The following is a 17,070-nucleotide window of genomic DNA, read 5'->3' on the forward strand; positions in this document are numbered from 1 at the left end:
GGTCAGCTTACCTGCAGGAGCCGCCCCCACTTCACTGAGGGGACACCCAGGCCTCCAGCCAAACGCCCAGCCCCCAGGCTTGGGGCGCGCCTGCGCATCTGTGGGAGTCCCGGGAAGCACGTGGGCTACACAAGGGCTGTGTGCGGCCTTTCTGGAGGGCAGGGCATGCCCGTCCCAGGCTGAGGCCCTCCCCACCCTGCGCCCTGTCCTGGGCCCTGGTGCAGGCACTCACACAGCCCTCGGCTCCCTCCGCACGGAGGTTCCACCCTTGCTGAAGCTGTGCCCGCTCGCCTCCTCCACTGGCCAAGGGCATCAGGCTCATGGCCCCCACATGGGGGGGGGGTGTGCCCAACAGTCGCACAGGGGCAGGGAGCCGGGACTGGCTCAGGGTTCCGGGGCCACCTGCAGCCTCCATCAGATGTTCTCAGGGCCCTGAGGCTGCGACAGGCTGAGGGAAGTCCCAGCATGGGACAGCGCGGTGGCAGCCGAGGTGCTGGGGGAAGTCCAGCGTGGGGCCAGAGATGGCGCCTGCTCCTCCAACCCACCCGACTCTCTGCTTTGCCCCGTGGCTGGCGTCGGCAGCTTCAGACCAGGTGCAGGGGTGCTGAGGGAGGGGCACCCGTGGCTGGAGAAGCAGGGCCCAAGACTGCTTGGCTCCGGATCTCTGCCTGGGACGAGTCCCTAGGTCCCGCTGATGAGCAGAAGGGCAGGGCAGAGTTCTCGGCTCCAAAAAAGTGGCCCCCTTACACCAGACCAACTGGGCAGGACAGTCCCAAGGGCAGGGAGCGCCCGCTCCACACACACTCGAACCAGCCGGCCAGCCGCAACCTCCCCAAGAACAGCCGCTGTGTCACACTGGTCCTGCCGGGGACAGCCAGTGAGGAGCCAGTGTGGGAACTCGATCTCTGCCCCACCCCCAGCACCTGAGAGGGGGGAGCAGCTGGCTGGGGAGGGGAGGGGAGGGACCTGGAGGAGGGAGACTGACAGTCCCACTAACTACCCATTGCGTGACAGGCTAGGCACTCTCATCTCTGCTCCCCACCACTGCCCGAGGAGGAAGACAGGACAGAGATGAGGAGACTGAGGCCTGGAGAGGCCCGGCAACACGCCCATGGGCTCCGGGACATCCGCAGCAGAGCCAGCACTGGAAGCCAGGCCGGGGTCCCCTCTGGGTCCCGACAAGAGCGGCATGAGGCCCGCTACCCGCTGCTGCCACAGCCTGGGCCAGCACTCCCCACCCGGTGACAGCTGCCTGGCCTGGAGGAGATTAGTCACCCGGACACACCGCCTGATGCTAGTGTCACCCAGAAAACAAAAGGCCACAGTCAGTGTGGGGGAGGTGCTGTGGGGAGGGCTGGGCCCTGCCTGCTGCCCCAGACCCACAGCCACGGGGCCAGGGAGCGGAGGCGGCCAGCACAGCCCCGCTGAGGGGTGCTCCATTGGCACACTGCTGGGGGGCCCCAAGTCCAGATCTGCTCAGGAGTCTCTCGGCAGACAGCAAGGCGGCCCAAGCCAGGCCAGCACCGTGGCCACGTGCACAGCCTCAGTTTCCCCATCTGTCCACAGGACTGTCCGTCCTGCAAGGCTCCCAGCGTCCTGACCCCAGTGCCCATGCTTCCTGTGCCTCCGTCTCCATAGAAACCACTCTCTGGTCAGCAGGCGCCTGACTCCGCACTTCCTATCCCGACCACAGGGGCTTCTCCGGGTCTCAGCAGAAGCCCTGCCGGGGTCTACAGCCTCCCTCACGCCCCCCTGCTAGCCCAACACATGCCCCAGGAGGTGTGCAGGTCGCCAGAGGAGACCCCGCAGGGTCTGCCACCAACAGCACAGCAAAATGGCTGCCCCAAGCCTGCTTTACCAAGGGGACAGGACGGGCAAGGACTCGCAGGGCCTGTGGAGGGCAGAGGCGCCTGGCCAGGCACACCCGCGGGCACAGGCACCTGCCAGTGGGGCGGAGCTGGCCTGAAGGCTTCCCTGGGCACCGGCCAGAGGGGGCTCCCAGCCTCCCAGCCCAGTGCCAGTCGCACATGGAAGAGCCCAAGCGCTCGGGAATCCTGCACCTGCCACCACACCCTGGGCTGACCAACCCTTCTGGGTCCCAGAGACCCAGAGGTTCTGATTCGAAGCAGGAGACAGCACGGGCAGGGCAGGGCAGGGGCGGGGGGCACATCCACAGACACCAGGGCCTGGGGTCCGGCCATCTCCGCGAGTCGGTCTCTGCCCACAGCAGGGGAGGGAGCCCACAAAGGGAAGCAGGAGTGCCCAGGGCGGCTGCCACCACCACGGAGGAACAGAGCCCGCCAGCCTGCGCACCTGGGGTCTGCTCCGCACCTGGGGTCTGCTCCGCACCTGGCGTCAGGCCTCTGCAGGAACTCCCACGAAACACCAGCTCGCTCATCCCAGGCAGGGGGCAGAGCTCAGGGGAGGCTACGCAGGGTGACTGTATCCCCCTGCCCAGAGCCGCTTCCCCAGGGGACTGCGGGCCAGAAGTCACCTCTGGCTACTCTGCTCCCACAGCCCCATGGTGGTGGGGAAGAGGAGGCAGGGTCCTGACCTCTGCAGGCCTCTACTCACTAAGGGGACCTTGCCAAGACTAAAACAAGGAGCAACGGGCCCAGGGGGAGCAGGCGGGCCTGGGCCAGGCCATGACATGACCGAACCCTCTCCCTTTTCCATCAGCTTTGGGGGCCTGGGAGAGCAAGGCTCTCATCTAGGGAACCATGGTGTCCGGGCCCACCCGGAGCCACCCCTCCCCAGAGCCAGCAGACAGAATCGGGAGGGAGGGAGGGAGGGGGGGAAGGGAGGACAAGGAAGGGTTGCAGAAGCCCCTTTTGACCTGATCTGGAAGGCAGGGCGGTGGGCAAGCAGGTGGGGGCTGGGGTCCCTGTGGGCCGACTCGCTCCAGCTGCAGGCTGCAGGCTGCCGGCCTCTGCTGAGCAAGTCCTAGTTTGGAGAGTGAGCAGCAGTGGCTGCTCCTCTGCCCCCTCCCCCTCACCACCCTCCTCCCCCCAGCCTGAGACAGCCGTTATGAAAATAGCTTGATTGGTAACCGACTGCACTTCCTCTCCCAGCGGTGGCTCCAGGCCCTGCAGCAGGCAGGCGGCCGGTGGGCGGTATCTGAGCCTCCGGGCTCCTCTTACCCCGGGGGCCACAGAGCCAGGCTGTGCGCCAGCCCAACCGAGCCTCCGCCAGTTCCAGTGCGGCCGGAGACTCAGCTACCAGGACAGGGTCCATGGAGAAGGTAGCCGGCCGGCCACCTGATGGCCTCTCACATCCAGCGACAGGTTCTCCGGGGCTCCGAGGCGGCTAAGTGCACCGGCTCAGCAGAAAGGGTACAAATAAACACCTGCGGAGTGTTTCACAGGTCCCAGGGTTATGAGACTGGAGGCCGGAGCTCAGAAGTGGCTGACCTGGGATCCGGACTCTGGGTCTGTTGGCCCTGCCAACGGGGCCTTCCCAAGCTGCCCTGGCTCATGCCAAAGTCAAGAATGCCCGGGAGAGGCCAGCTGGGTCACCCGCGTCCTGCCGGAATGCCACCACCCCCTCCCCCGGCGCACAGGCCTGCGGCGGCTCCCTAGGGCCCAGAAGAGCGGCAGCCAGATGACTTCCGGATCCCAGAAGGCCTGTCCACCCTTAGAAACTACTGAAGATTCCAGAAGGTTTCAATTTGGGATGGGGGTGACAGCTATTATTATTATTGACCGTATCAGAAATTCAAACTGAGACGTGCTGAAAACACCTGTTCATATGTTTACAGGCAATGAAATCCATTACACGGTACTAACATAAGTAAGAGTTATGAAAAATAAATTGTATTTTCTAAGGCAAAAAAAAAAAAGAGTGAAGATGTAAAAACGACGTCAGGTGTTTGCAAATCTCTCCGGCACCCAGCTTCGGAGGAGCAGCTGGCTCGCGGCTGGCATCTCCCTGGCCTCCAGCCGGCTGCCCTGGGTTGTCCCTGGGAGCAGGGAGGAAACCGCCTGGTGCTGACAGGTAGTGGACAAGGAGACAGAGCTCAGCGGCTTGCTGGGGTCTGTGTGGGTATTCGGCTCGGCTACTACACCCAAATACGACGAGCGGCAGTTTCTTCAGGGTTCCTTGGCAGGTGGAACCCGAAACCTTCATCAATGAACTTCTCTCTGGGCTATGCGGTGTCTCGAAGGTTCCACCCTGGGAAGCGTTGGCTTACTGAGCTACGCTGCCACTCGGCGCTAAGAACTATCAAGGATCGCACTCGCTTCTTTACCGAGTTCTCAGTCCTGGGAAGCTGTCGGGCTCTACACGGTGGAACAAGGTTTCCAGAAGGTTTTTTTTTTTTTTTTCTCAAAAGCTCAAATTTTATCACTGACACCATTTTTGATGGGACAAGCTTGCTTCATTCAATTTTGAGAAAACATCTGCTGGATTCCCAAGTCTGACTAGTCTGTTAGGTGTTCCAGTCAGAACGGTGTTCCATTAAAAACCAACCAACCAACCGAAAACACCTGCCAGCAGAGCCCGAGGGCCCCACGCCTGCAGCAAGCAGTGGCGAACACCAGCACCGACCCATGCCCAAGGGTCTTGCCGTGCAAGATTAACGTTTAATACTCTGCCCCCCCCCCCCCCGCCATGAGCACAGACTGCGGGACGCGCGTGGGGCTGCCACCCTGGCTGGTGTCGCTGTCCCTGTGGCGTGACCACCTTCGCTTCTGCACCATCTGGAGAGACGGCAACACAGGGAAAAAGGCACGAACCGGGGGCGCTCGGAGAACAGCTGTGAGGGTGGCTTCCCCGCAGCGTTCCAGGACGCCCCCAGAACCGGGCTTCTAGACCGGCGGATTCAGAATGAATTCTGCAGACGTGTTCCTGCAGGAAGGCACTCACAGCGCTTGGCTCCAACAGAGCCCCGGTGTGGCCGTGCCTGGCTCCCTGCTGGGCCCTGCTGCCAGAGGCACCCAAATCCCGCCTGCTCACAGCGGCCCCCCGCAATGGGGTGTCACTCCCACTGACAACCGCACGCTACCCCTTTGGCCTCTGCGCCACTGGACCCCTGGAAGGCGGCGTCCACACGTTTCACTCCCCTACCACACCACCAGCTCCTGGGGGCCGCAAGTGCATCTGGGCACGCCCGCGCGAGGCCTGGCAACACGTCCGGCGTTTGCTGCTGCTCCTCTTCCGCCGGGGAGGGCCAGGGCCTCAAGGGAAGAGCAGGGCTTCTTCCACCCTGGCCACCGCAACCGAGACCGGCCGCCGCAGGGCCCAGGCCACTTCTCTATTGGGCACCGGCGGAAAGTAACTGTCTGCGTTTTAGGGGCTACCTCCCTCTCTTCTCCAGGAGCCCCCGAGAGTAATGGCTGGAGGCCTCTCTGGGACCGGGGCCCATTGCCCACTTCAAGGTCTCCATGGCTTTCCCTGTGCAACCTGGGGAGCAGGATCTGGCAAAATAGACACAATGCTGGATAGGGGAGGGTGCGGAGGGGCGGGGCCGGGGCCACCTGAGCTCCTGGAGGAAATACCCAGTCCCTTGGGACTGAGTCCCCCAGAGCTGCCCCCACCATCACCCCTTTCCCAGCACCCACAGCCGGTTCCCGGCTGTTCAGCCGAGCAGAAGGCGAAGACCTGGGCCTGGCGGTCGGCAGACTCCAGCCTCCTCGCCCTTCTGTAATTTCTATACTCTACTTGGCAAACACAGACGCTCTACGCCGCACACCGCTGTTTTGTAAATACTGGCCGACCAGTCCTTCCAGAAATGAACAGCTGGTCTCAGGGTCCCCACACGTTACAGAACGGGCACTGAGGCACGAGGAGGTGAAGTAGCCTGCCGGCGGCCCTGCACTCAGCCAGAGGCGGCGGGATGCTGCCGGGCCCACCCTCCCACGCCCTCCGAGCCCTGCACGGCCCGCCTTCCTCTCCTCTTCAGAAGCTGGCAGGGCTCCCCGAGACCCCCCACCCCGGCTCGCCGCTCCCACGCTCAGGCCCTCTCTGAGCCCCTGGGACCTCGGACGGCACGCAATGGCATCTCCAGGGCCTAGAAGTGGCAGTGTGGTTTGAAGAGTGACCAGATCGCAGGGACAGGGGATGGCCTGGGCTCAGCCTCGTGGGGGTGGGGCGGCAGGTGAGCGGACAGCTGCGGCCTGCCAGCACTGGGGGGCTGTCACAGGTAAGCTGAGACTGACCCTGAGGCAACGCTGATCCGGCCAGGCAGCCGCTTTGTCACCACCCCCACTCTTCTCTGGTGACAGCTCCCCGCTCTCTGCCTTCTCCTGTGTCTGCGGCCTGGGCTCCCGTTCCCCATCTGCTTGGAGATGCGGTCTCCCTCCTCCCCTCATTCAAAATTGAACCCCCTCCTCTGAACCATCTGACACCTGCTCCATCCCCAGCCCCTAAAAGTCCCTCTTGAAACCAGGGTCACGTGCACCCCAAGGGACCAGGTACCCCCACCAAGGCTTCCTGACTTTCCAAGCAGGAACCGGGCCTGAAGCCCAGGAGGTCACGGGGACGAGGTCTCCACGGGGCACTGGGCTCAAGGGCCCAGGGCACTCGGACAAGCTGGACGCGCTCAAGCGGAGCCTCTTGGCCTGTCTGAACCTCACTGTCCTGGCCTGTCACATGGGGCCAGCACCCACCTAGTCCCTGGTGGGGCACTGGTCTGTTCGTAGTAGCTAATTCCCTGGCTTACAGAAGTTCAAACAGGGGGCTGGCGCTGTGGCATAGGGGTGAGGCTACCACCTGCAGTGCTGGCATCCCATAAGGATGTCAGTTCGAGTCCCAGCTGCTCCTCTTCCAATCCAGCTCTCTGCTATGGCCTGGGAAAGCAGTGGAGGATGGCCCAAGTGCTTGGGCCCCTGCACCTATGTGGGAGACCCAGAGTAAGCTCCTAGCTCCTGGCTCCTGGTTCCTGGCTTCAGATCAGCACAGCTTTGACCATTGCAGCTATCTGAGGGGGTGGACCAGTCGATGAAAGATCTCTCTCTCTTCTCTCTCTCCGCCTCTCCTCTCTGTGTAACTCTGAATTTCAAGTAAATAAAAAAATCTTAAAAAAAAATCAAAGTTCAAAGAACAAGGACTCCAGAGGTGTAAGTAAGCCTCTGGGCAGCCACTTTGGAGCACAGGGGGCGACGTCTCCCTGGGCTCAGATGCACACCTGCGAGCCAGCACTGGCGGGCGGAGGCGGGCGGCAGTGGCGTGCGCTGGGGCAGCCAGAGGCTCTGCTCACACCAGTGTCCCCCGGCGGGCAGATGAGCAGGGCACAAAAAGGAAGTGTCAGAGGGCACGTCGCCAAGTTTGTGGAAAGACAGAATCGAATGCTTAGTTTATTTCGATGCCGAGGCATTTTTGAAATCCATCCACAGCTTTTTCGTAATATGCACTCTTCGTAAACCTTTTGGAGCCCCTCGTGTGCATGGATTTCAGAATTTTTGGCCTATCTTTTAATGCCGCCCTCCACAAACATCGTGATGTGCCCCGCCCCGGGCCGTTCACCAGAGCTCACGCTTCAAGATGGCTGAGCCTGCACAGTGGTGTTGAGGGGGCAATGCACACCGCGCAGGTAAGATCAGGCCCCGAGGGCTCCACACCCAGGCAGGAGAACCGTTACAACAAACACCAGAGTCAGGATCGGGGCCTCCTCTGGGGAGGAGGATGTGGGCGCCTTGTCTCGAGCCAAAGCAAGTGCGGCGCCAGGGTACGGTCTGCCCGAGCTGAGCGGTGGCGGGACACGGTGCTGTGCGCACTTCCATTACAGGATCTCTAATGCTGAAAAAAGACCTTAAGACAGCTTTTGTAAAAAACACGCCCCCCAACGCCCCGCCCCAGGGAGTGCAGCTGCCTGGGGCCGCCCTGAGTCTCCCAGGGCTGGTCTCAGCAGTGCGCCCCTTACACTGCCTCCTAACAGGGGCAGGTGGGTCTCGCCCACCAGGGGTGCCTTCCAGCGGTGGGTGGGCAGGCGGCAGGCTGTGCCAGTGGGGTGTCCGTGTGGGCTGGGGAGCAGGAACCAGCTTGCCCCCTTTCACAACCGCCCCCGCCTCTCTGAAATGTCAGCAGGCTGGGGAGGGGGCGGACAGCCAGGCAAGCTGTTAACCCGCGAGATGCTGGGGCGTGGGTGGCGCGGGCCCAGGCTCCCAGACAGCTATTTTGGCGAGTGCAGTGATGGGGCTCAGCCCTGGCAGGGGAGCGGCCTCTGTGGGAGCTCTGAGCTACAGGCCTGCCAGGAGCAAAGAGGAACCTGTCTCCGAGGGGAGGAGGAGGCACCGGCCGCCCCCCTCAACCCACCTGGCCACCCCTGCCCAGCAGGACACCTCTGCCCCTGAGTAGTGTCAGGGGGCCTTTGAACACACCCCGTGGTCCTTGGGCCTCTGCACTCGTTAAGGTGAACGGCCACAGACATGCCCCTCTGCACCAGACCCAGCCGGGCAGCCCTGGGGCAACCTGCTAACAGGCTCAGTTGCCCTTCCCAACCCAGCCTGCTCCCCCGAGAGCTAGGGGTCCTGATGGCAGGAACAGACCACCTCGTGGGGCTCATGCCACTCCCACAAGGCAAAAACCTTTCACTGCACCCCACCCCATGCAGCACTTAAGACCCCTGGCCAGGCCCTGCCAGCTCAGGAATGCAGAGGTGGAGGCGAGAGCTCCCGGGGTTGTGCTCCAGCGTGGGCTGCCTGACCCTGGGCCCGGCCCCTTGCCCCTCTGAACTTGGGTTTCCTTATCTGTAAAATGGGAATCAAATCGACCAGCAAGATAAGAACAGCCTAGGAAACTGACGGACTTACACAGTCCTGGTACCTGCTTACAGCCAGAGGCAGCCTCACGCAGCCAGCCTCAGCCTCTGCTTCCCTCCCCGGGCCACAGGGTCCTTGGGCTTACTCAGGCCCACTCCCACGTCCTGACCCCTTCTCCCTGGCATCTCAGCTGAGGAAAGCTGGAAGAATGGCGGCTCCTCATGGGCGTTTGCTCCTGCTCTGGCATTACCCTCCACCCAACTGTGACCCAAGTGCCAGTCAGGCCCCGCACTGAGAACCACAGGTAACCACGCCGTGGGCTGATACCCTGAGGACACAGGGGTCCCCCATTCAGAAAACAGAGGAGGCGGCCGAGGAGAACAGAGGTGAGTGCTGGGCACCACCCAGAGGAGCTCCAGGGAGGAGAGGAGTGGTGCAGTGGGTGCAGGTGCAGCAGGGCCCCGTCTGTGCACACCCCGCTCCGGGCACCATGCTAGCTCAGAGCTCAGCCGGCGGCAGCTCCTGGAGGAGAGGCAGAGGGCAGGGTGGAAGGCACCAGATGAGGACCTTTCACAGCAAGGGGGCCGGCGCTGTGGTGCAGCGGGTTAAGCCGCCCTCTGCCGTGCAGCCGTCCCACACGGGCACCGGACCGCCGGTTTGAGTCCCGGCTGCTCTCCTTTTGATCCAGCTCCCTGGTAATGTGACTGGGAAAGAAAGCAGTGAGGATGGCTCAAGTCCCTGGGCCCCTGCACCCACGTGGGAGGTCAGGTGAAGCTCCTGGCCCAGCCCTGGCTGTTGTGGCCATCTGGGAGTCAACCAGCAGATGGAAGGTCTGTCGGTCTCTCTCTCTCCTTCTCTCTCATTGTTAATTCTTCCAGATAAATAAAATAAATCTTAGGGGGAAACAAACAAAGGAAGGCTTTGGGATCCTGGGATGTGGCACAAATGAGTGTGGCTCTGAGAGCTAGGAGACTGGCATTGGAATCTCAAATAAGACCCAGGCGAGACGTTGGCTGAGTCAAGGCCTCCTGGCTGGCCCCAGTCTTCAGGGACAGGAAGGGAGGGGCCAGGTGAGCTGGAAGCTCCCGCCCAGCCTGCCTTCTGCCGCATTCGGACTGGCTCCGTGCAGCGAGTATCAGGTAACTCTCCAGCGGGAGGCGTCTGCGGGTCCACCCACAGCAGGTGCAAGCGGACAAGCAGGAAGGGGAATCTCGCTTGCTCCCCTCCCACTACGGCCGCTGTGGCCCCCTAGTGTCGTGCCAGGGGTACTACAGGACAGGCGGCCGGCTCAGACTCCTCTCCTGGGCTCCGAAACCTCTCAGTGCCTTGGAGGGGTAGAAGGGACCCAGACTGCAGCTTTTCCAAGAGACGATCCCAGTCTGTGCCCGGGGGCTGGCTAACCACCCACCTCCTCCTCCGCTCAGGGGAACGCTGGAGAATTCTGGACAGGCCTCTGAGCAGCCCAGGAGAGCAGGCCTGTTTCGCCTCGTATTTCTAGAGTCCCAGACGTCCAGGGCCTAGGCTCTCTCCGACCAGGGGTCGCGCAGTCCTTCCTCTGTCCTTGCCTGCAACACCTGTCTCAGGTTCTCCTGCGCCGACTGCGAATGCTGGGTGGCTCTACACCCTGGGCTTTGTTTGACCTTTGTGGAGTTCGGCATAGAAGGAAAATGACAAGAATTGCTCATTCCATCCTTGACCCGTCAGCCAGCGACTGCGAGAAGCCCAGCCGCGGTCCCCAACCCTGGCCAGCTCTGTACTCGGGCACAGGAGCCTGTGTGAGGCGCAAACAGAACAAGAACACAGCTCAGCCACAGAGGGCCCTGCCTTCTTCCCCAAACTGCCTGGAAGCCAAGGACGTGCACCTGCCTCCGCGATCAGCGTCAGCCCAGGTGTGACAAGCCCTCCAAGAGGCTCCGCCTGCCCCAGGCGCCACAGTGGGGCCGGGGCGGTGGCGCGGGGGGGGATCCCCTGTTCTGCAACACGCCTCTCCCCACTCCCTACAAAACCAACCCAAACAGGGCCTACTTCTGCTCGCTTGGCCCCGCGGCCACCCTCTGCTGGCTTTGGCTTCGACTTCGGAACCAGACTCACGGTGTCCATGTGGCCTGACCTCTAAATAGGACCTTTTGTCTCAAACTTGTTCCGCAGGTGCACCTCCTGCCCTCGGCGAGCTTATGACTTTGAGCGCAGCGCAGGGCAGGGGATGGCAGAGCAGACGCTCGGGCTCCTGGGGGTCCTGTTGGCCAGGCTCCTTCTGGCTAGAGGAGTGAGATGCCAGGTAATTTCGGACGCCCCTGGGGTGCAAAACCAGCTAATCCACAAGCTGCGTGACCTGCCCAGATCAGGCTGCTGGAAGGAGCCCAGAGGAGGAGTCCTCCCTCCTGGTGGGGCCTGGGGGAGGACAGGGGAGAGGGAGGGGGAGGAGGCAGTCAGCTTCCCTCCCACTTCTGCTGGCCAACCCTTAGGTCCACAGGCGTGAAGGCCCCGCTCCCCGGGTCCAGGACAACCTGAGGGCCCCGGATTCCAGCAGGGCCCAGAAGGGGCGGATGGCTCCCGGCCAGGAGCAGGGAGGTGGGATGGAGCTGGGGAGGCTCATGGCTCAGCTTTGTGTCTTACGGGGCTAAAAAAAGGGACATGCAAACGGCTGCCCAGGCTCCTGGAGGGTGACGCCAGCTGTGGGGGCAGAGACGGGCTCTGAGGAGGATGCCATGGAGACTGCCCTACCTGAGCAGGCCGGGGATAGCCACCACGGCCCCTGCCAGGGCCACAGCTAACTGCTGGTGGGGCTCTCCCAGAGCCCATGACCCGAAAGTGCAATTCTCAGCCCAGCTTCAGCAGGCAGCGGCACTCAGCGTACCCCGATCCTCCCTTCTCGCCACAGCCCCCCCGTCTGCGGGGTGGGGATGGCGAGGACGATGTGGAAATGCAGAGGGTGGGTGTCCCTGAGGAGGCGAGAGCTGGGTCAGGGATGAGCATGGAGCTGGGGAACCGAGGACTTTTGCCTGGAGCTGGCAGCCAAGTGGGCAAGGGCAGCAGGACCAGGGACGCAATGCCCAGAGCAGGTGCACTCTGCCTGCCTCCACCCCGATCCCACCACGTGTGGGGGGGGCAGCCCCAGGGGGCACTGGTTTCTTTGCCTGGGAGAGGGAAGTCTTCCTCTCTAGGCAGGCATCTCTACAGGTCCCCTGGCCCCAGCGCAGGGCTGTGCAGCGGGGGACACCCTCACAGACCTCCCCGGGTGTTGAGTCTTCCACTCGCCATGCCCAGGGTGATGTAACACATGTCGCTCAAACTGGGGAGCGCCGCACGATCACCTGGGAAGCTCTACAAAACGCCTCAGACCCGATGACTCACACCTGGCGCGGAGGGACGACCCAGGCGTCTCTACTTCCCTTGGCCACCGGGACGCTCCTCCCTGCTAGCGAGAGATGGACGTGGATTTTGAAAAGAGACCAACTTGAGTTCGAATCCTTACCCTGCCTCTGGTTTGCTATGTGACTCTGGGCGAATCGCTTGGCTCTCTGACCCTGAGTTTTCCTATGAAAGCGGAGAAACACCTAACACTTATTTATGCTTGAGAATTAGAGAAAGGCACCTGTTGGCTCTCTTTCTTGTTCCTCCGGAATGTGCCAGAGGTTCATCCCTACATGGACAGAGCTGTGCCCTTCCAAAGGGGCCCAGCCACAGGTCACAAGAGCCTAACCCTAGTGCCCTGTGGGCAGCGACAGGAAGCCTCTGGCGGGCCCCCTCCCCCTCGGAGCCTGCGAACACTGAAGGCTACATCCTGCAGAGCTGGGCGTTGACGGCTCCATCTTGCAGGGCTGGGGGTGACAAACATGAGCGCTGGAAGCTTTCCTCTCTGCCCCGTTTTACGTGACATGCGAGCCCGCGGAGCTCCATCTGCCAGTGCTCGGCGACACGGGGCAGGTGCAAAGAGCTGGGCCCTGGCAGGCCACGGACAGAGGTCAACAGCACAGGTACACCGGCCACCACCACAGGAGGAACGTGCCCAGGTCACTGGAGGAGGGCAAAGCCCCTGCGAAGCTCGGGAGGCCCTGGGCAGAGGCCAAGTGGTCAGAGTCCAGGCTGGGGTGCTTAGCTGGTTGGTTGCAAGCTTCCTGACAGTTATCCTGGAGGGAGCTCAAGGAGCCAGGCGGGGTCCCCCTGGGGCTGCCCCTCGCCTCCCCTGCCACCAGGGCCAAGCGACAGGCAGCCCACATGCCACCAACTGCCTGCACTGAAGCTGCCGTACCCTCCCCCTCCCTCCAGCTCCTCGATGGAGTCCTGGTCAAAGCTCTGTCACAGGCACAATATGGTGACATTTGGAGGGCTGGGGGAGGGGGCAAGAGGGAGCCTGAACAGCCAGCCCAGATCCCAGACCACAGCCGCCCCCCACCCTCTCCCCCACCAGGACTGGACGCAGGGACTGGGGAGAGAGACGCTGACCGCCCAGCACTGGTGGAGGCTGGGGTCTCCCTGACTGGGCGTGCTCAGCACCCCAACCCCTAACACGCTGAGCAATGACATCGGCGACCAGTGGCAGGGGGACAGGAGGCAGGGGGCCACGTCCTGCAGAGACCATGCAGGGATGAGAGGCAGCCGGGTCCTTTGGAAAGACCACAGGGCAACGGACCCCACCTCCCGGGGGCCGCCAGGTGCAGCGGGGCCCTGGTCCCCGAGTGCCAGGAACGGGCAGGTGCCCAAGTCCTGGGGGCCGCCAGGTGCCCCGGGCTCGGGCTGGTTGGCTGCCTGCCTACAGAAGACGCGCACGCCAGGAAGAGCCCACCGGATGCCGGCGCCCAGCGGCTCGCTCCGCCCGTGCCGGTGCGCGGCGCCCGCCTCCCGCCGCCCGCTCACCTGTGCCCGAAGAGCCGCAGACCCGGGAAGCGCCGCTTGCTGAGGCGCCGCGGCGCCTTGTCCGGCTCGGGACCCGCGTCGCGCTCGGAGCCGCTGGACGAGGCGGAGGCCGACTCGGAGTCGCTGCTCCGGGCCTCGGGGCTGCCGTCCCGCGGCTCCATCCGGCCCTAGCCCCGGCCGGCGGCGGGCCCGCGGGAGACGCCCATGCCGGGCCGGCGGCCGGGGCTCAGCACGCCGGCTCCGCGCCGCCAGCCGCGGCCATGGCGCGCGCTCGCTCCGCCCGCCCCGCGCCGCGCGCCCCCGCGCCCCACGCCCAGGTGCCCGGGAAGCGGCCGCCGCCACCGCCGCTCCAGGAAGTGCCGCCAGTCCCGGCCGCAGGACCCCGCATAGCTGGCCGGGCCGCTGCCTGCCCGCAGCCGAGCACGCCCCCTCGGCCGCGCGGCGGCACCGAGCCCGCGACGCCCTCTGCCGGCGCCGGGCTGCGCTGCAGCAACCGGCCCGGGCAGGCCTCCCGAGGGGCGGGGCGCGGCGTGGGCGGAGACAGCGCAGGCCCCGCCTCTCAGCCGCGCGGCCGGTCGGTCCGGATCCCACGGAATCCGCCGCCCGACACACGCGCACTGCGCGCGCTCGGGCACGGCCGTCCCCCACCTCCCGCCGCGAACAACCTTCAAGCTCACAAGGGCACACCTGCGAGGGCAGCTGTCACCGCCTCCCCGCCCACGAACACACGCGGCTCTCGCACATGCTGTGCCCGCTCCGCCACTCACACAGTCTCCGCGCCTACCCCCTTGGCTGTCCCGCTCACACCCACGGGAACGAAAGTCACACAGCGCGCCCCCTGTACGTGGGGCAGGCACCCTCCTCCTTGCACGTGGTGGTGCGCAAGCATTGCCTCTCAATGCGGTGACCGCGGTCACTTGACCCACACACACGACAAACCAGTGCCTCCTGCCACAGCTCTTCCAACCCTCATCACCCGCTCCCAACACCTCGGCTTCTCGCAGCACAACAGCCAGTGGGCCTGCAGGTCCTACACCACCCAGACCCCCTGTGCTGTGGGCATGGCCCTCCCACACTCAGGCTCACGGGCACAGCCACAGACGCACCCCAGGCCCTCCCTCCCAGAGGTATACCTCGCATGCACACACAAACACCACCACCACCACCACACAGGCAGCAGTGGTGCCCTGCCCTGCCTGCCCCCACCCCCACAATGAGAGCAGTGGGAACCAGAGCAATTGCCTGTGGGGGCACAGTCCTCACACATGCCTGGGGGTCAGCACTCAGGGCTGTGGCGTGGAGGCCAGGAGGTTGCAGACCCGGCCCCTGTCCCTCCCCAAAGCCTGCCACCCCGATGCCCACACCAGCTTGCCGCGGCTGCAGCTTGCTCGGCTCCTTGCAAAGCCACATCCTGTGTCGCCGTCACTCTCACCCTCTGGGGTTCTGACAAGCCCATTTTCCAGCCTTACCAGCCGCAAAGAGCAGAGGCTGGGAGCCGAGAACCGCCAGCACCCAGAGGCCCAGAACCTTCCTTCAAGTTTCTTGCTGGCATGGAGGAGGGCTGTACGGGGGAGGTGGGGCCCCAGCCTTGGAGCTAGCGGCCGTGGCCGGCCTGGCCAGAGGAAGACAGGGAAATCTGCAAGTGGACTTGACCCTGGCCTCCTGGTGTGCATGGGTCCCCCTGGGGGAAGTTTCCCAAGAGTCCTTACACCAAGAGCAAGACCGCAGCCAGCTGCGATTCCGCTGACTTTGCACAAGGCCTTGTAGCTGGGTCAGAAACGGTCGGGGCCCAGTGCCCCCAGTGGGGGCGCCTCTTCCCCCAGACCCTCTGCCCGGTGCCTGGGCTCCTGCTCACAACCCAGCGCTGCTCCATGCTGCCCTCGCGCCGCTCCCCACTCCCTGCCAGGGCCCCCCCTTGCCCTGTGCTGTACCTCTGCAGGGCTGCTGGGTAACCCCACTGCTGTCCACTCTTGCACCCCAGACAACAGGTCCACAGAGGGTTCAAGGTCCCCGTGCCCACTCCCAGGCACGCCTTGTACCTACTGTGTCTGCAGGGCCTCGGCGGGGATCTGTGGCACGTCCCAGGAGCGGTAGCGCCACATCTGCCTCAGTGCCCCCGGCGGCTCCCCTTCGTCCGTCCCCAGCGCCTCCGCGGGGCCCCGAGCCGCGGCCACATCGCAGCCTGCCCCGGCACTGTGGCCGGCCCCCCGTGCGCTCATCCTGCCCGGCGACTCTCTTCCTCTTTCAGCACTTCCTGACGCGGGCGGGGGGTGGGGGGCCCTGCTGGAGGCCGGCCGGCCGCCGGAGCGGAGGACCACGGGGCTCCTAGGCGCCTTCCGCTGGCTGGGGCAGGAGCCGCGCAGGAGGGCGCGGGGCAGGCGGGGGCAGGCCCTACCTGGCAGCCAGGAGTCGGGCCTGCCTGGGCTGGAATCTGCACCGGGGGCGCGCCTGGCTTTCCTTCCCACGTCACCACTCTTGGTTCTCACCTCTTGGTCCTGCTGGGGTCTTCCCTGTCGTGCCACGCACCTGGGTCACTGGGGGTGGGGGGCGCCCCGCCCGCCCCCAGCTCCTGGGCTGCCCTCACATCACCTAGCACAGGGCCAGGCTCTTGGACAATCCTGGAGCGCAAAGAACAACATGGGTGGGGCCCGGAGACACAGGCGCGGGTGCCGCCTCTATCACTTCTCAGCTGTGTGGCCCAGGTCACAGCTGTCCCCGGTCACCTTAAGTCATTTTTTTAATGGCTTATGTGTGCCAGGGAGCTTTTCAGAGTCTCCACGTTCTTGTCTATAGAATGCAGTAAAAATGGGACTTGCATGGGGATTGCAACCGGGGTGAAAGTGCTTACAGACCAATTCACTCGGTACGTCCCTTCAGAATGGCTTCTTCTGTGGGGCAGGATCAGAGAGGGTGGCAGTGAGCCCGGAGGCAGGACTGTACCCACCCAGGGCTTAGATTCCAGTGGGGGGGAAGGAACCAGGAAAGAAATCACGAACGTGTAAGACAATGCCCGGTCGTGCGTGAGAGGCGCTGTACAGAAAAGTGCCGGGGAAGGGCAGGGATGGGCTGCTACCTGGGGAGGGGTTCAGTAGGGGCTCTCTGCGGAGGGGACCCCTGGGAACACACCTTAAAGAGCTAAGAAAGAGCGAACCAGAGCGTTCTAGGTGGACAGGACAGCGAGAGCAAACGCCCCGGGGGGCGAGGAACCCACTCTTTGGAAGAAAGCAAACAGGCCCAGTGCCCCCCACCCCCAGACCAGGGAGCCAGGGGCCTGCTCTGGGGAGCTCTCGTGGCCAGGCTGAGCTGGAGTCGGAGACCCCCGTGGAGATCTGGCAGAGAGACAGGCAGGCAGGGCCCGGCTCGTGCGCTTGGGAGGAAGCAGCACATTCCTCCAGGGTGCTTTAATCAGCCTGCTCTATAATTAGTTCTGTGGCGGCTCCGTGTTTGTTACTCCAGCAAGGCTGTGAGTGTCTCGAGGACACAAACGGTGTCAGTTCAGTGCAATCGACACGGACAC

General features: G+C 64.0%; 1 protein-coding gene across 14 annotated transcripts in view; it reads right to left on the bottom strand.

Annotated features, from left to right (window-relative positions):
- The window catches only part of DGKZ (diacylglycerol kinase zeta), a 36,829-nt gene that overhangs the window by 12,625 nt on the left and 7,134 nt on the right, over positions 1–17,070 (bottom strand). For 4 of the 14 annotated variants that reach the window (XM_089327238.1, XM_089327232.1, XM_070071083.2 and 1 more), the window contains exon 1: positions 2,837–2,967. The exons of 2 other annotated variants lie outside the window; for them this stretch is intronic. Coding sequence is in view for 7 of the 12 variants with exons in the window: in XM_070071111.2 (XP_069927212.1) it covers positions 15,597–15,772 (176 nt within the window). In the remaining 5 variants the exon portion in view is untranslated. Of the gene's footprint in view, positions 1–2,836; positions 2,968–13,553; positions 14,009–15,596; positions 15,887–16,039; positions 16,175–17,070 lie in introns of those variants that run through there. 8 more of the 14 variants (XM_070071111.2, XM_070071101.2, XM_089327260.1 and 5 more) reach the window with 5 other exon arrangements.

The sequence above is a fragment of the Oryctolagus cuniculus genome, chromosome 1, assembly GCF_051225735.1.
Source record: "Oryctolagus cuniculus isolate XC-2025 breed Fujian yellow rabbit chromosome 1, ASM5122573v1, whole genome shotgun sequence".
NCBI classification, from domain to species: Eukaryota; Metazoa; Chordata; class Mammalia; order Lagomorpha; family Leporidae; genus Oryctolagus; species Oryctolagus cuniculus.